Source organism: Leucoraja erinacea, chromosome 1 (assembly GCF_028641065.1).
Source record: "Leucoraja erinacea ecotype New England chromosome 1, Leri_hhj_1, whole genome shotgun sequence".
Classification (NCBI taxonomy): domain Eukaryota; kingdom Metazoa; phylum Chordata; class Chondrichthyes; order Rajiformes; family Rajidae; genus Leucoraja; species Leucoraja erinaceus.
The window spans coordinates 142,676,475-142,698,095 of record NC_073377.1 but is presented as its reverse complement, the minus strand read 5'-3'; the positions used below and the strand labels follow the sequence as shown (position 1 = coordinate 142,698,095).

General features: G+C 43.7%; 1 protein-coding gene across 1 annotated transcript; it reads right to left on the bottom strand.

Annotated features, from left to right (window-relative positions):
• Window positions 1–907: 907 nt before the first annotated feature.
• apela (apelin receptor early endogenous ligand) lies at window positions 908–20,263 on the bottom strand. Its single transcript, XM_055644931.1, has 3 exons — window positions 19,194–20,263; window positions 18,599–18,685; window positions 908–4,221 (listed from the first exon to the last, which is right to left on the bottom strand). Exons 1-2 carry the CDS (start codon window positions 19,267–19,269, stop codon window positions 18,600–18,602), a joined length of 162 nt encoding a protein of 53 aa, XP_055500906.1. The 5' UTR covers window positions 19,270–20,263; the 3' UTR covers window positions 908–4,221; window position 18,599.
• Between the last annotated feature and the right edge of the window lie 1,358 nt (window positions 20,264–21,621).

Here is a 21,621-nt window from a genome sequence, read left to right as displayed (position 1 = left end):
TAATTCAGTGGTGAAATAAGATTCTGCCTGTTTCCTGGGCATTCGTTGACTTTCATCCTAAACACATACAAAATAGACTGGTGCTGATTGAAGAACTTGAAGACCCCCCCTCCCTTGGTTTCTTTTATACATAAATAATTAAAAGGATGAAAATAATATGATAATAATAATATTAATTATAACTAATATAAATAATTAGAAGGGTGGCACAGCGGTAGAGTTGCTGCCTTGCAGCGCCAGAGACCCAGGTTCGATCCCGACCACGGGTGCTTATCTGTACGGAGTTTGTACATTCTCCCCGTGACCGCGTGGGCTTTCTCCGAGATCTTCAGTTTCCTCCCACACTCCAAAGACGTACAGGTTTGTAGGTTAATTGGCTTGGTATAAATGTATATTGTCTCCAGTTTGTGTGTAGGATAGTGTTAATGTGCAGAGATTGCCAGTCGATGCGGACTCGGTGGGCCGAGGCCCTGTTTCCGCACTGTATCTCTAAACTAAACTAAATTAGATGATACCCCCCCCCCCCCCCCCCCATAAGAAGTATATCACTCCTTTGCACCTTACACATTTCGATGAAGGGAGGTTGGGATTTGCTTTTGACTTAAATTTGTGCATCAAAGTAACCATTCTGCTGCATTTTGAATGGGGACGCTGCAATGGTAGTGTGCCGGCCTTCAAACCAACTGGTTACCCTTGCCTGAAAACTCTTGCCTAAAGTTCAGCTGCTGCTTTCAACCAGGGTTGAGGCGGCAGAGAGATCAAGCCTGGTGCATAAAACATACAAACCTAGGCTTCTGATATTATTTCTTTATTCCTAAGAAGTTATACACTGGTTGGAAATGATGTGTATTTAAAAAAAAAAAGTAAATCACAATGGTTGAGGTCTTTGAAACAATTTAGCAGATTTATTTGTGCTATCAATGGGATAATGCAAACTGAAATTACTCTTATTAGTTAAAACTACTGCAGTTATAGTCCTTTCATTTATACAGGTTAATAACCTAAAAAGGGAAAGCTTTGTCCGTGTTCTTGTAAAATTGTAAGTTACATAATTACAATCAAATATTTCCATTTATTTAAGCTTCTTCTCAACACTATTGTCTCTTTAATTTGGCCAACTCTAGAAGCAGAATTTATGACATATAATTTCCATAGTGGTGTACAGTGATGATGATGGACAGTTTTTTGGAGCAGTGAGACAAGAGACTACACGTGCTGGAATGTTGAGCAAAAAGAAAAATGCTGGAGGAACTCCATGGGTCAGGCAACATCTGACGAGGGAATGGATAAGTGACGTTTTGGTCAGCACCTTTTTTCAGTCTGAAGGTAGACACAAACTGCTGGAGTAACTCAGGGGTCAGGCAGCATCTCTGGAGAGAAGGAATGGGTGAACTCCAACCCTAAAAATGGTGTCTGAAATGCTATTCAATTCAATGGCAATTAGAGAAATTGACATTTTAATGCTGCCTGGCCAATGAAGCTTGGATACTGAAGTATTATATATTTAAAATGTTTTTTGTATACATTTTTAAAAAGGGGTTGCCAATCCACAAAATACAAGGAGAAAGCATTGTTGAAAAACATACTTTGGTAATTGTGCATTTGTACCACAGGCATTGTGTGACTGATGATGTTCCGTACGGATTGTTGCTAGGAACCTCTGCTGTTTGCAGTGTATGTTAGGTAATAAGTGATAGGAGCAGAATTATGCCATTTGGCCCATCGAGTCTGCTCCGCCATTCAATCATGGCTGATCTATCTCTCCCTCCTAACCCCCTTCTCCTGCCTTCTCCTCATAACCCTTGAAACCCGTACTAATCAAGAATTTATCTCTGCCTTAAAAATATCCTTTGACTTGGCTCCCACTGCCTTCTGTGGCAAAGAATTCCACAGATTCAACACACTTAGCGACTTGGATGTGAATGAAGAAGGAATGCGGAGTATGTTTGCAGATTAAACAAACATTGGTGACATTGTGGTGTTCAATGAAAGCTGTGTAAGGCTACAGCAGGATATAGATCATTTAGAAAGATAGGCACAGCATTGACTGATAGAATTTAATACTAATAAGGGTCAGGTAATGTATTTTGGGAAGTCCAATAACAGTCAAATCAGTAAATGGTCAGGCAGTGAGGAATGTTGATGAACAGAGAGACCTAGGATTCCAAGTCCATGCTTCTCTGAAAGTAGCAACACAGATTGAGATGGCGGTGATCAAGAACGGCGGTATGCTTACCTTTACAGGTCAAGGCACAGATGAAAAGAATTGGGATGTGATGTTTAAACATTGCAAAACACAGGTCGGGCTGCACTTGAGTACTGCGTGCAGTTCTGGTCACCACTTTAGGAAGGTTGTAATCCACTGGGGAAAGTGCAGAGGAGATTCACTAGGATAGACACAAAATGCTAGAACAATTCAGCGGGACAGGCAGCATCTCTGGAGTGAAGGAATGGATGATGTTTCGGGTTGAGACTGAAGACGGGTGTCGATCCGAAACGCCACCCATTCCTTCTCTCCAGAGATACTGCCTATCCCGCTGAGTTACTCCAGCATTTTGTGCGTATCTCTGGTTTAAACCAGCAACTGCAGTTACTCCCTACAGATTCTCTAGGATGTTGCTTAGATTGGAGGACTTTAGTTATGGGAGCGAGATAGGCAGGCCTTGTTTTCTGTGGAGCATGGTGACGCAGTGGTACAGTTTGCAGGTTAATTAGCTTCGGTAAAATTGTAAATTATCCCTTGTGTGTAGGATAGTGCTATATCGTGTGGCGATTGCTGGTTGGCACGGATTTAGTTGGCCGATGGGCCTGTTTCTCCGCGCTGTATCTCTAAACTGAACTAAATTATGAAATGGATAGTCAAATTATTTTTCTCATGGTAAAGTTATCAAAAGCAATAGGTTTAAAGTGAGATGGGAGTTTTAAGGATTTTTTTTTAACACAGAGTAGTTTATATCTGGAACACGTTGCCAGAAGAGGGAGTGGAATTAGAAACAATCACTAGTCTTAAGAGGCATTTATACAGACACTTATTAGGCAAAGCATCAAAGACACTGACATGGGCACAGGAGATGTCTAGCTGGGCAAGAATGTCAGCATTCAAGTGGTGGGTCCAAAGGGTTAGCTTCTATCCTGTATGACAATATATCAGACCGTTACATTTTCAAAGATGTGGGAAGGAACTGCAGATGCTGGTTTTCACCTAAGTTTGACACAAAATGCTGGAGTAACTCAGCGGGACAGGCAGCATCTCTGGAGAGAAGGTATGGGTGCCGTTGTGGGTCGAGACCCTTCTTCTGACGTCACTTATTCCTTCTATCCGGAGATGCTGCCTGTCCCGCTGAGCTGCTCCAGCACTTTGTGTCTATCTATCTTCACATTTTCAAAGGTTGCGGAGATGATAAATGCCAAATTATCTGCTCTACCAGAGTAGTTCGTAACATTAATCTGAACAATGTCACTGAGTGTGTTGAATTATTGGGGAAAACTGGCAGAAGGTTACATGGAGAAAAATGAGCATGAACAAAAAACAGAAACCAAGGCAGCATGAGGTTCTTTGACTGATCATAAACTCCGTTACCCTAGATTTCAATGTTCCGTGCTGTTTTCTTGCGTAATGGTAATTCACTTTCAAAAAGGAAATGTGCACATGGCACAATGTATTTAACTTGTCTCAGAACTGATCGGGGTCCAATTTTTACGTTTTAAGTAAGGTTTAAATAAGTTTGAATAATTACATCTCATCAATTTCTACCAGATTGAAAAAAATCCTCAGTGGTGGAATGTTTAAGTTGAGAGAAAGAGATTTATTTTACAATAGCACGATTTAGTTTAAGTGGAATGTAGAGTGCTTAGCCGTGCAGTTTCAATATTACAACTATCCACATGTTAATTCTGCACTTGATTCATTGAGATTACAACAAAGTAAACAGTTGTCCTTTGGTTGTCCTTTGTCTTCGGGAAGTGGTTAGCTGGGGAGAATTATTTTACAATTTTCACCAACGTTTCTTCAAAGTCATGCTTCTGATTTTCTGCCTTGTTTCCATTCGGAACATAAACTCTCTGTCCAAGTCTTGAGTGAGTATGTGCTCGCCAATCAAGAACTCATGTTTTTCCAATCTGAATTCTTTGAAATAGACTTATGTGTTTTCACCTCGACTTGCAAATCTGAGATAGTGAGGCAGTAGCAGGTGCTGTAAGTCCTTTGTGTTTTCACTGGTCCTGTAATTTTAGGAAAAAAAAACATAACTAAGACATCTATAATAATTCATGTTAGTTAAGACTGTGATATTTTTGCTTTGGTTACTTATTTAATATCAGGAATTCTTCAAATCCTGACCTATCCTCACCCACAGACCCCATTTTCAGCATTTTTTGCTGGAACCAACAATCGAGAGTGATGTGAACACTAGCCCAATACTTTGAGGTTGGTGAGATATCCTTAAGGGCCTGTCCCACTTGGGCCGTCACTTACCCGACAGGCCAGTAATGACGGTCACACGACGGTCCTGCAAGAGTCGCGCGCTTCATCATGCGCCCGCACAGCCGTCTGGAGTGCGTGACGTCATTTGAAGATGGACACAAAATGCAGGAGTAACTCAGCGGGACCGGCAGCATCTCTGGAGAGAAGCAATGGGTGATGTTTCGGGTCGAGACTCTTATTCAGTATGAAAGAAGGGTCTCGACCTGAAACGTCATCCATTCCTTCTCTCCAGAGATGCTGCCGGTCCCGCTGAGTTACTCCTGCATTTTGTGTTTATCTTCAATTTTCTTGGCCCCGCTCTGAGAGTAGGAGATCGACGATCGACGTTTGCCTGCTTCTGCTGCTGTTGGAAGTGAGAGGCCCCAGGGTCTTAGGCTTGTCCCACTTTGGCCGTCAGTTACTCGACAGGCCGGTGGCGCGCGAAGATTTTGTGCAGGACTAAGTCCACACTCCTCCACACCACTCCATGCGCCCGTCCCCGCGCTACCCACACGCTAGCAGGTCGCGTAAATGCCGCGCGAAATTCAACCAAGTGGGACACCCCCTTTACTCTTTCGCCAGTTGGGATTTGCAAATCCAGCATGGTTCAGCGATCAAATCCGCAAAGGCGATTTGAAGTTTACAGGGTTTGATACAGATGAAGGTCCTGTTTCACTTAGGCTATTTTCCGCCGGGGTGTCGCCTGTATGGACGTGAGTCGTCTCCTCAGTCGCCCAAAGAGTAGTAGCATCTTTCTGGTCTCCGCTGGATTTTCAACATTTTGAACAATTATTGGAGACTATCGGCGACAGTGGATTTGTCGCCAGATTAACGTAGGTTGTCGCCGGTGCTGACTTCGTGTTTTTGTTGTTAAAGTAATGATTCTAATTTCAAATTTTATGTCGAAGGGGGGTCCAGTCGCCAGTTTTTCGGCGACCTGAGACTCTATTACAGTCGCTGGCATTCGCCTAAAAATAGCCTAAGTGGGACAGGCCCTTTACAGGTGTAGCCCTCCACACATCACAAGCAACTACATGAGGTGCTGAGTGATAAAAGTAGGCAGCATTTATCATCAACAAACCCCACCATCCACCCTCTTCTCGCTGCTCCATCGGGGAGGAAGTATAGAAGACTCCTTCCGCACCACTAGGTTCAAGGGCAGCTATGTTTCCACATCTATCAGGTTCTTGAACCAACCCACACATCTCTAATCCTATCTAAACGGCAGAACACGACAGCTCACCTTTTGGACAACCTTGGATTTTTTTTCTCTAATTATGATTTTTCACTAACATTTGTGGTTTTTGCACAGTCTTTTAGAATTTTGTGTAATTTATGTGTATTGTGTGTGTTTGTGTCTGTGATGCTGCCGCAAGCTAGATTGTTTGTTGTATCTGTACCTCACCTTATTCATACATGTACAATAAACTTGAGTTGCTGCTTGAAATCGGCAGAACAGCAGCAGCAGCAAAGTTATTAGGCAAGATCGTGGGATGTCTAACCAGGAGTAGCCAACAAGCTACTAGGATGTAGCCTACAGAGCGCTGATCCAGTCCATTAGTTTCATATCCAATAGAGATAGCAGTGGACCATTCAATCTCTGGGCAGCACGGTGGCGCAGCGGTAGAGCTACTGCATTACAGCGTCACAGACCTGGGTTCGATCCTGATTACTGGTGCTGTCTGTACGGAGTTTGTACCTTCTCCCTGCTTGGGTTTTCTCCGAGATCTGCAGTTACCTCCCACACTCCAAAGATGTACAGGTCTGTAGGTGAATTGGGTAGACATAAATGTAAGTTGTCCCTAGTGTGTGTAGGACAGTGTTAATGTGCGGGGATCGCAGGTCGGTGCGAACAGGACAGACCCACCAGTGGCACAGTGAGAGAGAGAGAGAATGGACTGTATAGTTCTCATCACCAACTCCAGATGCCATGCAATCTCATGGCACTGGGTAAATAAAAATAGACAAGGAATCCACCTCCTGATTTCTGCCCCTTGGAAATAGCAGTGAAAACAGCAAGGGTGCTGAATGTACTCTTGGGTTGAGAGTGGGTTGATAACAGCACCACAGGCCAAGCTGGCACAGTCCTGAAGGGGATAGCTGTCTCACTTGATCTTACAAATTGCAGTTTTCAGTTTTTGTTTTTAGCTTTCGGTTTAAGTTTATTGTCACGTGTATCGAGGTACAGTGAAAAGCTTTTGTTTGTGTGCTAACCAGTCAGCGGAAAGACAATACATGATTACAATCGAGCCTTACACAGGGAATAATGTTTACTGCAAGGTAAAGCTAGTGAAGTCCGATCGAAGATAGCCCAGGGGTCACTAATGAGGAAGATAGTAGTTCAGGACTGCTCTCTAGTTGCAGGTGGATGGGATTAGTTTAAATTGATATCATTGTTGGTATAGACATCTTGGGCCGAAGGGCCTGCTTACAGCTTCGGTTCCATACAGCAAGTAGTTCTTCATCAACAATTTATATATGATGGATGCATTAGTCCATGATTGCAATGGTATCACTCCACAGTCCTTACGGAGACAATATTGTCGTTTATATAAGTCATTGGTGAGGCCACGTTGTGTTCAGTTTTGGGCACCATGTTATAGGAATGATGTTGTCAAGCTGGAAAGGGTGCAGAGAAGATTTACCAGGATGTTGCCAGGACTAGAGGGCCTGTGCGATAGGGAAAAGTTGAACAGGCTAGAGCTCTATTCCCTGGAGCGCAGAAAGACGAGGGGTGATCTTAGAGGTGTAAAAAATCATATGGGTAATAGATTGGGTAAACGCAGTCTCTTGCTCAGAGTAGGGGAGTCGAGAATCAGAGGACATAGGTTTAAAGTGAAGAGAGAAAGATTTAATAGGAACCTGAGGGGTAACTTTTTTTACACAAACGGTGGTGAGTGTATAGTCTCTATCTCATAGAGTGATACTGCATGGAATCAGACCCTTCGGCCCAACTTGTCCATACTGAACAAAGTGCTGTCTAGACCAGTCCCACCTGCCACATTTGGTCCATATCCTCTAAACCTAACCTATCCATGTATCTGTCTAAATGTTTTTTAAATGTAGCGATAGTACCCGCCTCAACTTCCTCCTCCAGCAGTTCATTCCATACACTCATTGCCCTCTGTGTAAGTTACCCCTCAGGTTCCTATTAAATCTTTCCCCCATCACCTTAAACCTAAGTCCTCTGATTCTCGACTGCCCTACTCTGGGCAAGAGACTCTGTGTGTTTACCCAATCTATTCCCCTCATGATTTTGTACACGTCAATAAGATCACCCCTCATCCTCCTGCGCTCTAAGGAATAGTGTACGGTAAATCAGAACATATCTGGCAGCTGAAATTTGGCATTCATCATTTTTGGACTATCAGCAGCCACAGGAAAGTATGCCATCATAATATGTCATTTTGGATACCTCACTCTGTCACTACTGTTAGAGGGGCTGTCCCACTGCGGCGACCTAATCCGCGAGTTCTGGCGAGTTTGACCTCGACATACTCGCAGAGGTCCTAGGAGGTCTTTGTAATTCTCCTTCATGCTCGAGAGTAGTCCCCGCGTACTCGAGGCCTCAGCTAGGTCAGGGCATATTTTTCAAAATGCCCGTGAGTTTAAAAAAAAGTCAATACTTTTTTTACTCGTAGGTCTTGTCGAAGTAGGTTGTGGTAGGTTGGCATGTTATTCGTAGGTAACTGAGGGTAGTCGAAGGTAATCGAAGGTAGTCGTAGATAGTCTTCAAAGGAGGTCTACATGGTCGAAGGAGGTCTTCTTTTTTTTTTTTTTTTTTTTTTTTTTTATTTTATTAGAAGTTAATACAGCACAAAACAGTACAGTGGCACCTAATTTTAGGTGCCAACTATGTAATACCGTAATCCATTCTATGTACAACCTCTAGTTTTATGTTATAAGAAAGAAGTAAGCAGAACAAGAAAAAGAAAGCAAATAGAAAGGGGAAAAAGTGGAAAAAAAGATGGTAGAGAGTAGAAAAACGTGAAGTGTGTATATAAAAAATTAAAAAAGGAAGAGAGAAAGAGGAAAGTAGAAATAGAAGAGAAGGCCCCTTAAAAGAGAATTTTTCAAATCTGTATTCGGAGATGTAGCTCTATCCGCGTCATGAACTGAAATCAGCAATCCTTACGGCACCGCTGCATCACATGATTCCAAAAAGTCGATGAAAGGAGACCAACTCTTTAAGAATTGGTCATATTTATCTATTAGTCGGAGTCTCATTTCTTCAAGGCGTGCTATGTCCATCATATTCCTAATCCACATTTTAACAGTTGGTGTGGTTGTATTTTTCCAAAATTTAAGTATCAATTTCTTTCCAATTATTAACCCATAATTAAAAAAAATGAAGGAGGTCTTCAACATGACATTTTTTCAAACTCTCCTAAACTCTTCTAAACTCGCCAATTAGGTTGCCTCTGTGAAACAGCCCCTTAACTCTATCAAATCATGTTCAATTCGGAGGCAAACTGAGAGAAGATGAGGTGCCATCCCTGTGCAATTGGGACTACATGCATGCTAGACAACAAAGACAGAGTGCATCGGACAGTCCTAAGCAATCTCACAACCAACAAATGAAATCAAAGCTTGACAGTCGTGGGACATAGAACAGTACAGCACAAGAACAAACCCTTCAGCCCCCAATGTTTGAGCCAAATATGATGCCATGGCCATTGTTTATCTACTGCACATAACCATATCTACCCATACCCTGCATTTCCATATGCCTATTCAAAAGTCCTTTAAATGCCACTAACTTACCTGCTTCAACCACTACCCTTGGCAACACGTTCTAGACACTCACCACCTCCTGTGTAAAAATACTTGCCCCACACATTTCTTTCAAACTTTGCCCCTCTCATCTTTAAGCTACGCCCTCGACTTTTTTTATTTTTCTATCCTGGGAAAAAGATTCTGACTACCTTATCCATGCTGCTTATAATTTAACATACTTCCATCAGCTCTCTCCACAACCCCCCCCCCCCCCCCCCCCCCCCCCCCCCCCCCCCCCCCCCCCCCCCCCCCCCCCCATGCATCCCTTCGCAACAGACCAAATTCTGCCAAACCAATGTCCTGTAAAACTGCCTCATGACCTCCCGACTCTTATGCTCAATGCCACAAGCAGTGAAGGCAGGCATGCTATACGCCTAAGATAGACGCAAAGTGCTGGAGTAACTCAACGGGTCAGGCAGCACCTCTGGTGAAAAAGGATGGGTGACATTTCAGGAGAGGATCCTGCTTCAGAATCTGACCTGAAACGTCACCCATCCCTTTTCTCTACAAATGCTGCCTGTTCCGCTGAGTTACTCCAGCACTTTGTGTCTATCTTTGGTATAATCCAGCATCTCCAGTCCTTTGTTTCTACATGCCATATGTCTTCTGTACCACTCTTATCTACTTGTGTGGCGACTTTCAGGGAATAATACACTTATTGATATTGATGGACAATTAAAGAGCTAACAGGAAGAGGAGGTTCTAAGACCCTCTCTTTCTTCAATGATGGCAGATCTCACACGTGAGTGTTAAAGACCAGGCTAAAGTATTTGCAACCATGCACAGTTGAATAGAATAGATGATTCATCTTGCCACCCCTCTCTGAGGTCCCAACCATCACAGAAGTAAGTCATCAGCCTATTCAACTCACTCCGTGTAATAAAAAGAAACAAACATGACTACATCCCAAAGATACACACACAAAATGCTGGAGTAACTCAGCGGGACAGGCAGCATCTCTGGAGAGAAGGAATGGGTGACGTTTCGGGTCGAGACCCTTCTTCAGACTAATGACATCAGTCTGAAAAAGAGTCTCATCCCAAAACGAATGGGTTGATAGACAATAGATGCAGGAGTAGGCAATTCGGCCCTTCAAGCCAGCACCGCCATTCAATGTGATCATCCACAATCAGTACCCCGTCCTGCCTCCTACCCATATCCCCTGACTGCACTATCTTCAAGAGCCCCATCTAGCCCTCTGTTGAAAGTATCCAGAGAACCGGCCTCCATTGCCCGTGAGGCAAAGAATTCCACAGACTCACAACTCTCTGTGTGAAATAGTGTTTCCTCATCTCCGTTCTAAATGGCATCTTTAGGACTGAGATGAGAAACTTCTTCATCCAGAGAGTTGTGAATTTGTGGCATTCCCTGCCACCGAAGGCAGTGGAGGCCAATTCACTAGATGTTTTCAAGAGAGAGTTAGATATAGCTCTTAGAGCTAACGGAATCAAGGGATATGGGGTAAAAGCAGGAATAGGGTACTGATTTTAGATGATCAGCCATGATCATATTGAATGTCGGTGCGGGCTCAAAGGGCGGAAAGGCCTACTCCTGCACTTTTTTTTTGTTTATATGTTTCTATGACTAGATCCCAGCTGTGGAACATCCTAGATGATTTGACATACGATTTGGGGCAAGAACAGGCAACTCGGCCGCTAAAGCATGTTCCACCTTATCAGATTGTAATCAAGATACAAGATACAAGATAGTTTTAATTGTCACGTGTGCCTAATGGCACAGTGAAATGAATTTCCATACAGCCATACATTAAAAATCAACAGGACACAACACACTATAGAGTTTGACATAAAATATCCCCACACAGCAGAATCAAAGTTCCCCACTGTGTGGGAAGGCACCAAAGTCAGTCTCTTCTCCTCTATTCCCCGTGGTCAGGGTCTCCCCAAGCCCTCCGCAGTTGCCGCTCCGATGTTCAGGACCTCAGCACTGTTACTGTTTGCATGTGGTTACCCTTCACCCTCTTCTCAAATATCTGTCTATTTAAAAAAATATTCAAAGATTGATTCCACGGCCCATTGAGGAACAGGCTTCATAACCATCTGAGGGGAAAAAATGCTTCATCTTTGTCTTAATGAGATGACTATTTTTTAAATGTCCCTTATTTCTAGATTCTCCCTTGAGAAGACACATATTCTCCACATCCACCTGAAAAGATTATTTAGGATCTCCATCAATAATCACCGCTCCAAGTTCCTGTGGAAGCAAGCCGAGCCTGTCCAACGTTTCCTCATCCACTCCAGATAATATTCTAGTAAACTTTCTCAGTCTAAACTCCCGCGCATTGACATACTTAAGTAATGAGAACAATACTGTCAACGGTGCCTCAAGCATGTTCCTACCAATGTCTTACAAAAATTAAACAAACTCCCTAAGAGCCTGTCCCACTTTTTTCGGCGACTGCCGGTACCCGTCATTAGTCGCAACATGTCGTGACGTGACGCCTGTATGGTCGTGAGTAGTCGCCCAAACAGTCGAACCATTTTCTGGTCGCCAGTGGATTTTCAACATTGAAAATTTTCGGCGATCTGCTGCGACTATGATGGGTGCCGGCAAGTCCCCTAAAAAATCGCGTAAGTGGGACAGGCCCTTTACTCAATTTCCCTCGTAATAATTTTAGTTCTGCTTGCTTTCTTAACTACTCACAGTACCTACATATAGGCCTTTTTCAATTTGTGCACTAGGATACCCAGAACCCTCGATATCTGGAGAAGTCCTTTCCACTCGTCACTTTAATTTCATGTTTCATGTATTTTGTGTTTTATGAATGTTGGCAGATCAATTTCCCTCCTGGGATAAATAAAGTTCTATCATATCGTAAGGATCCAAACCTAAAACGTCTTCTATCCATGCTCTCCAGAGATGCTGCCTGACCCACTGAGTTACTCCAGCACTTTGTGTCTTTTTTTTGTAAACCAGCTTCTGCAGTTCCTTGTTTCTACTCTCTGTATCTGGGTTCTGCAATTCCTCACTGTTTAGCCAATATGTTTTTTTTAAATATTGTTTTCGTGCAAGGAGTAGATGCAGAGAGTCTCTTGCCCAGAGTAGGGGAATTGAGGACCAGAGGACAAAGGTTCAAGGTGTAGGGGAAAAGATTGCATAGGAATCTGAGGGGTAACTTTTTCACACAAAGGGTGGTGGGCATATGGAACAAGAGGAGGTCGTTGAGGCTGGGACTATCCCACCATTTAAGAAAAAGTTGGACAGGTACATGGATAGAACAGGTTTGGAGGGATATGGACCAAGCGCAGGCTAGTGGGACTAGTGTAGCTGGGACATTGTTGTCCGGTGTGGGCAGGTTGGGCCGAAGGGCCTGTTTCCACACTGTATCACTCTATGACTATGCTAAAATGGGCAGTTTCACATTTTCGCACATTGTACTCCATCTGCCAGTAACGAAGACCTGTGCTACAGAGCCATCTGCACCTTTGGTTAACCAGGTCCAAGACACTTACGACACCTATTCCTATACCTCCTCCCTCACATTCATCCAGGGACCCCGAGCAATCCTTCCAGTGAGACAGAGGTTCACCTGCAACTCCTCCAACCTCAGTTACTGCAGTCAGTGTTCCCAACGTGACCTCCTTTACATTGGCGAGACCAAGTATGGACTATGCCACCGTTCCTCCCAACACTTGCGCTCGCTCGCTCGCTCGGACTGCCAAGGCCTGCTGCATCTCACGGTTGCTAACCATTTTAACTCCACTTCCCTTTCCCATGCTGATGGTTCTATTCTGGACCTCCTCCGTTGCCAAAGTGTGGTTACACACAAACTGGAGGAACAGCACCTCATATTCCACTTGAGTAGTTTAAAATCTAACGGTAGTGGTGACTGGTCATGAACGGTCTTTTGTCAGAGGGTGGTGAATCTGTGGAATTCTTTGCATTGTCAATGAAGTGTACTTTGCAATAACAATCTGATAAATGGTCAGATCATCTGTTCCAAGCAAGAAGACACTTGCTCGCTCCCAGTAAGACACTGCTTTTCTTTGTGAAATTACCTTGCAATATATTTTGTATTCTACCAGAACAGCAGAGATTTAATATAAACGAGAAGATTCCCGACATGAAACGGCGTCTGTCTGTTCCCTCCACAGATGCTGCCTGACCAGCTCAGTACCTACTGGTTCTCATGTCTTGAGATTTAACATAAGATCTTATGTTAAATCTTATGTTATAAGATCGTCCAGGTTCAGGAACAGATTCTTCCCTACAGCCATCAGGCTATTAAACACAACAAATAAGCTCTGAACTGCAATGGACTATTATTATTATTGCACTATATTTGGTTATTTATTGAGTACGTGTGCATGTGTATATACACACACTGAACTTTTTTTCTTCTCCCGTTATGTACTATGTTTACATATTCTGTTGTGCTACAGCAAGCAAGAATTTCATTGTCCTATCTGGGACACTTGACAATAAAACACTCTTGACTCGACTTGACTCTTGACAAGCACCACTTAAGGACCTGTCCCACTGTACGAGGTAATTCAAGAGTTCTCCCGAGTTTTCCCCTAATTCAAACTTGGAGAATGTCTGTAGCGGGTCCGTAGGAGCTCATGGATGTTACGTAGCGGCCCGTATGCATAACGGGTAGGCACTCGGGAAATCCGGTAAACTCCTGACGTTTTTTCAACACTGAAAAATGTCCAGGAGTAAAAAAATGCTTGTGATGGAAAAAAATGGTTACTTTTAACTCGTACGAGCCGCTATGAGACATCCACGAACTCCTACGGACCCGCTAAGGACATTCTCCGAGTTCGAATCACAGGAAAACTCGGGAGAACTCTTGAATTACCTCGTACAGTGGGACAGGCCCTTTAGAGTTACGCTGAACATTTTTGAGACTCTGGAGGAGGATTGAACTTACTGTACAATCTACAAACTCAGAAAAAGCACCTGCAATCTTTAACACTTCACTCATAAGTGATAAGAGCAGACTTAGGCCATTCAGTCCATCAAGCCTACTCCACCATTCAATCATGGCTGATCTATCTCTCCCACTCTACCCCATTCACCTGCCTAACCCCTAACACCCATACTAATCACGAATCTATCTCTCTGCCTTAAAAATATCCATTGACCATGCAATACAATACAAAACAAAGTGCTGGAGGAATCAGCAGGTCAGGCAGCATCTGTGCAGTGAATGAACAGACAACATTTTGCATTGAGATCCTTCTTCTGGCCTCCCCCCCCCCCCCCCCCCCTCACAGATGTTGCCTGACTTGCTGAGTCCTCCAGTGCTTTTGTTTTGCTATCTAAAAATACTGTAAATCTCTGAATATATAAGCATCAGTATATACTGTAAAACAGCTGCAGATTATGGTAGGACAGTGTGATGTAGAACTGCTCTGATACTCTCATAACATACTCGGGGTAAAGGAAGATCTTTGTAAGCACTAAAGTTGTCATTCCATCCTCAGATGACCCACTGATTTCCTCCAGACCGTTATATTTTGCTCAAGAGACCAGCTTCTGCAGTTCCTTGTGTCTTCAGCTTACAACAGGGTGGTGCAGCGGTCGAGTTGATGCTCTACGGCGCGTATTACGGGCGCTGTCTATATGGAATTTGTACGTTGGTCCCCTTGGATTTTCTCCAAGATCTTCGGTTTCCTCTCACACTCCAAAGACGTACAAGATTGTAGGTGAATGGGTTTGGTATAAGTGTAAATTGTCCCTAGAGTGTGTAGGATAGTGTTAACTTGCGGGGATCGCTGGTTGGTGCGGACTCGTTGGCCGAAAGGGCATGTTTCCGCGCTGTATCTCCAAACTAAACTAAAACAGTTCTGTAAATAGGTCTGCTGGCCTTAATGATATTTTTTTTGCTTATGAAAAACTAATCTGAAGGATTAGTCATGTAGATGTGATTAAGTAATGGTGACCACACTCAGCTCATGAGACCGGCTGATAAGGTGCTAATGACGTTAAAAGCCTGTGAATGTGGACAAGATGCGCTTTTTTGATAGTGAAGGTGAAGACACATAGTGTTTATTGCAGTGGAGCCAACAGCAATTGTCTATCCATCAGTTATATCCAATGTGTAATATTGGGACCTACTGGGAAAGGTATGGGGTATGTAAGGCTGGATATCTAACACATTAAATCACACTCCCTATTTAAATAAACTGAAGGGAATCAGACGGTATTAATCATAAAGATAACATTTTAATTTAATCTTAAAGAAAGACACCAAGAGCTGTAGTAGCACAGGCAGCATTGTGTCTTCTTGTGGAAACCAGCATCTACAGTTTCTTGTGTCCACGTCTTAATTTAATCTTAGCTTGGCTGGAATGCTTTAATTTGGACTGCCTTTCGCTGATGGAAGAGAACTTTACTGGCATTGAGCCAGCCCAGATTTGAACTAACCCAACAAGCAAACAGAAGCACCGGCAGGTAAGTGATACCAATATATGGTCAGTCCCAAGCTCCAAATCTCCCTTCACACTTTTTTTTCACACCTTACCCGTCCATATCTCTAGACTCCCTCTCTCCTGATTCTCAGTCTGAAGAAGGGTCTCGACCCGAAATGTCACCCATTCCTTCTCTCCGGAGATGCTGCCTGTCCCGCTGAGTTACGCCAGCATTTTGTGTCCACCTTCAGGATAAAGTTTTCTATTCCCTGAAAGTAGGCGAGGATCTGCAAGGTTCTGTACTCCATGGTAGTATTCTGCAGTTCATCTGGGATGTGCTGAGGGAGGGGAGGAGAGGAGAGTGGGAGAGGAGAGGAGAGTAGGGGGAAGGGGAGGGGATGGAAAGGAGAGGAGAGAAGTGAAGGCTGGGCATTTTCTCAAGCTGATGTTGCCCTGAATTGTCCAATGGGCAAGAGCATGTGATCTGGTTGATGGTAAGGAGATGACTCCATGTTCAGTCACACACCATACTCAGAATCTCAATGCTGCTTTGAGCTGTCCTCAAGGCTGTGTTCGGGACATGTACATCACTCACTCCCCATCTTTATTGTCCAGGACACCACCGACTCCCTCACCACCCCCTCCCCTTCCCCATCCCCTCACCACCCCCTCCCCAACTTCCTGCTTATACAAAGTACATGAGGCCAAAATCTGTATGTGGTGTTTCAAAATAAATAAGATTGTACAATGTGCAACATTGAATGTATTGGATATAAAAAGATGTTAGTTATCTTTGTTTTGCACCATTTTACCAACAATTAAAACATTTAATTTTGTTCAAAGCAGGTTGAAGGGAATGGCATTAGAATTAGCTGTGTTTTTTGATATTGGGGCGATAGAATAATTCTGGCCAATTGGTAAGATTAGCAGGCTTCCTGCCCTGCCACGGCTATGGACTGGGAACCCGGGAGGAGGCCTCATCCAGGCGCCTCGGTCTCAGCGAAAGCTGGACAGGTACAAGTTCACGTTATAGGAGTAGAATTAGGCCATTCGGCCCATTGAGTCTACTACGCCATTCAATCATGGTTGATCTCTGCCACCTAATCCCAATTTCTTGCCTTCTCCTCATAATCCTTTGACCCGTTCTAATCAAGAATGTCTATCTCGGCCTTAAAAATATCCACTGACTTGGCCTCCACGGCCCTCTGTGATAATGAGTTCCACAGATTAACTACCCTCTGACTAAAGTAGTTCCTCCTCAACTCCTTTGTCCAGTGCTGTCAGACACTCATCATATGCTAACCCACTCATTCCTGGAATCCTTCTTGTAAAACTCCTCTGGACCCTCTCCAGAGCCAGCACATCCTTCCTCAGATATGGGGCCCACATTTGCTCACAGTACTCCAAATGCGGCCTGGCCAGTGCCTTATAGAGCCTCAGCATTACATCTCTGTTTTTCTACTCCAGTTCTCTTGATACAAAAGCTGTCATTGAATTTACTACTGAGGAGACCGGATGGGATCGGTGGTGGCAGGGGCTTGCGCCGGATGGAGCCGGAGCACGTGGACCGGACGCGGCCTACAGCGGTGGAGCAGCGGCGGAGGACACCGCAGCCACGTTTGTCCAGGCCGACCCTGCAACGCTGCCAGGACAACAGACCTTCATGGTCAGATCAAGATCCCTGCACTTACACCAACTGCGACTTGACAATGGTGCCAAACTGGCGACTCTGTGCACTGTCTCAATGCACTTCTGCTATGCACTTGTACTGTATCTGAGATACTTGTCTAACATGTATCTAAGTGCTTATGTATAGTGATACTTGTACTGAACTGTACAAAAATGAATTTCACTGTACCTCGGAACAGGTCACAAATAAAGTACCATACTGTACCATACTAGATGGTATTAAACCCTGAAATGATGCATTTTGACAGGACTAAGAAGGCATTGAATGATCGGCCCTCAGGAAGTACAGTGCCTTAGTGTCCATGTCCAGGGGCTCCTAAATGGGTTGATAAGATGGGTAAGAAGACATACAAGACTCCATTAATAATTCTATGCCCTGTCTTCATTAATCAGGCCACAGAATATAAGTGTAAGGAAGTTATTGCACAACTATTTAAGATGTTATTTGAGCCGCAATAGATCAGTCTGAAGAAGAGTCCGAACCCAATCTGTCCATTTCCTTCTGCCTGACCCACTGAGTTCTTCCAGCATAGACTAAAAATGCTGGAGCAACTCAGACAGGCAGCATCTCTGGAGAGGTAACGTTTCGGTTCGAGACCCTTCTTCCGGCGAGTCCTTGCTTTCTCTCTCCATCCCCTTCCCCTTCCCAGTTCTCCCACTAGTCTTACTGCCTCTGCCTACATTCCGCCCCGTCTCCTGACATCAGTCTGAAGAAGAGTCTTGACCCGACCCGATTGAGAACAGAAAAAAAGCAAAACCATGAAACTGAGATTGCAAACGACAAACTAACTCACAAGCAACTTGCTCTGCATTCTACATACACATCTAATTATTCCAATACCATCATCAGTCTGAAGAAAGATCTCGCACCGAAACGTTGCTTATTCCTTTCTCTCCAGAGATGCTGCCTTACCCTCTGAGTTACAATAAATAATAGGTGCAGGAGTAGGCCATTCGGCCCTTCAAGCCAGCACCGCCATTCAAAGTTCATGGCTGATCATCCCCAATCAGTATTCCTGCCTTCTGCCCATATCCCCTGACTCCGCTGTCTTTAAGAGCCCTATCTAGCTCTCCTTTGAAAGTATCCAGAGAACCGGTTCCACTGCCCTCTGAGGTAGAGAATTCCACAGACTCACAACTCCAACATTTTGTAACTCCAGCATTTTGTGTCTACCTTTGATTTAAACCAGCATCTGCAGTCCTCTCTTACATATTTCAATACCATAATACATACAATAAACAGTGATGTTTGATTACCGTTGCAAGTAATACAATTGATCTTACAGTTACAAACCTCAAGGGAAGGGAACTCTCGAATGGAGAGGCATGCATCTTCTTTGCAAACAATTGTGCCTTTGCAGTTTTCTTTTCCATTTTTTACCTGAAAGTAAGAATTGAATCAAATTGGTTGTTTGTCATCTGATATGAAATTGATTTGACATTCTCTAAAGCGGGGAACTCAAGAATTCTGTAACGAGAACTGTTAAATTTACATTGTGACTTTTTGAAGTTCTTTCTGAGGAAGCTTGAAGAGGTGACTAGTGTACCTGTTCAACCAATTAAGCTTCTCTCACAACTTCTCAAAGGTACCGTTAGAGGTGATTTTCTAACTTTTGAGCTCTGCAGATGTGCAAAGATTTTAATGACTAAACCATTCCACACATTGTATTCTCAAAGCATAACTGTGAAAAACATTGCACATAGACTCCCTTAAGTCCCAGCGAGTTTTATAAACTCTGTATTGCCATACAATTCACTTCAGTTACACTTCGAATGACTTGACCTAGACAAAACACAGCACACCTTACAAAGTCTGTAGGAATGATGACATTATAGAGGACTGCACTGGACTCAGTGGCTTTAGATTAAAAACCATTTGAACAGCTTACCTGGTTTCTGTCCACTGATCAACAGGAAACCTGTGCACACAATGAGGATAATGTGCAAGAGGTGCTGGAATCTCATCTTGAATTTTTTTTTAAAACTGTTGTGGCTGAGCTGACGAAGGCAGAACACAGGATTAAATTCACAGCACCGCCAGTTGAGAGAAAAGCCCCAGGTTTGGCCAACGTTATCACACTCGAGTGCCAAGCTCCTCGAACTGAGCGGAGCTGCTGCTTTTACTAACAAGGTTAATGATCACATCAGACGAGGTTATTGGTTATTAGCTCTAGTCGGGAGGGCCTCTTTCTTTGTATGGGACAAACTCACACCCCTCTTTTCCATAAGCAAACAACTGAGAAGAAAGCCAAGTAAACAGTGTTTGTCTGTCTATAGATGGGTAAGCTGGCTCCGAGACAAAAGGATGGCCCCTCTTTAAATGCAGCCGGCCACAGAAGAATAAGAATAAAATGTGACGCTTCACCATTTGCAAGTGTTTGACTTTGTATTGCAAACATACTCATCCCTTATGGAGAGAAACCTGAGAGAATCAGGAAGAATCCCTCTCCCGCCCTTTCTGGGCACAGGAATGTGAAAGCACAAATCAATTTGTGCTTATTTAGTGTTGCCACGCATCTTCAGCCCCTCTCTCAATCATCACTGCATCATCTGCAATATTTTATTTATCACACACACACCACATCATGTGAAGAAATGTTCAATAATACCAGAGCAAATATGTTCATGTTCATAAGTGATAGTAGTAGAATTAGGCCATTCGGCCCATCAAGTCTACACCAGCATTCTATCATGGCTGATCCATCTCTCCCTCCTAACCCCATTCTCCAGCCTTCTCCCCATAACCACTGACACCTGTACGAATCAAGAATCTATCTCTGCCTTAAAAATATCCATTGACTTGGCCTCCACATAGTTCGCGATTCCTGGTTCTTTTACAACAAGAGTAACACCAAAGATTCACATGCCTGATTCACCATGTCCCTGTTGGGAAGTTACAGATATCATTTGATAGAAGCTTACTGCCTTTGTTTTAATCTAGAATCTTCTTTTCCAGAGCAAATCCCATCTGAAACCCTCTCACCCGTGTCTCCTCTATTCGGGAATAAATACAATACGGTTGACTTTCCAGGGGATTTTTGGTCAATTTCACTTTAGTTTATTGTCACGTGTCCCGAGGTACAGTGAAAAGCTTTTGTTGCGCGCTATCCAGTCAGCAAAAAAACAATACATGATTATAATCGAGCCATTTACAGTGTGTAAGGGCACGATGTTTAGAAACATAGAAAATAGGTGCAGGAGTAGGTCATTCGGCCCTTCGAGCCTGCACCGCCATTCAGTATGATCATGGCTGATCATCCAACTCAGTATCCTGTTCCTGCCTTCTCTCCATACCCCCTGATCCATTTAGCCACAAGGGCCACATCTAACTCCCTCTTAAATATAGCCAATGAGCTGGCCTCAACTACCTTCTGCGGCAGAGAATTCCAGAGATTCACCATTCTCTGTGTGAAAAAAGTTTTCCTCATCTCGGTCCTAAAAGATTTCCCCCTTATCCTTAAACTATGACCCCTTGTTCTGGACTTCCCCAACATCGGGAACAATATTCCTGCATCTAGCTGCGAGGTAAAATCAGCAAAGTCCGATCAAGGATAGTCCGAGCGAGGGTCATCAAAGAGGTAGATAGTACTTCAGCACTGCTCTCTGGTTGTGGTAGGTGCCTGATAACGGAATCATAAGAAACGGTCTCTGAATCTGAATCTCAGCAATGTTGCCCTGAGAACCCAGAAGAGAAATGGAAGAATGAACAGACGTAGGATTACTGAGAAGTCTAGCATGGATGATTAGGACAAACCCCATCAACAATGCTTCTTAATATCACTATGAAAGCTGCCCTTTCAGTTCCATAGCACTCCCCCTCTCCACCAGCACCTCAGTCAGTATCTTTGCCCTTTCCACATAACACCAAAGATCTTATAGCGAAGCTCTGCTATAAGATCTTTGCATAACACTGTCACCTTCACATTTGACAATTGTATCTCCTTCCAGGTTCCTATCGTTGACCTTGTTGCTTTCTCCTGCATCACCTATCAGTATTTTTTTCTCGTTCTATACCTGCTTCACTGCCTTTAAGTTTTATATATATTAAAGTTTGATATATCCTGGCCAATATCCCAGTCAGCTCACACAATGAAACACAGATGATCTGGCCATTATCACCTTGCTATTTATGAGTCCGTACTGCATGCAAATTAGCAGCTGCCTGCCTATACAACAGTAACTACAAAGTACTTCACTGGCTTTGGGAGGTCTTGGTCATGTTAAGTGCTCAGTAAATGCCCGTCTTTTCCTTTCTTTTACCACTGCCCGAGTCTTTGACCAAGCTTTCAAACACTATTCCGGATCCATCCAGGTCTT

Bases quoted from the DNA above. Each gene is read 5' to 3' on its own strand.
- apela (XM_055644931.1), bottom strand. From the start codon at position 19,269: ATGAGATTCCAGCACCTCTTGCACATTATCCTCATTGTGTGCACAGGT. The intron at 18,686-19,193 runs GTAAGCTGTTCA...TCTTACTTTCAG, and splicing joins GATCAGTGGACAGAAACCAG to GTAAAAAATGGAAAAGAAAA.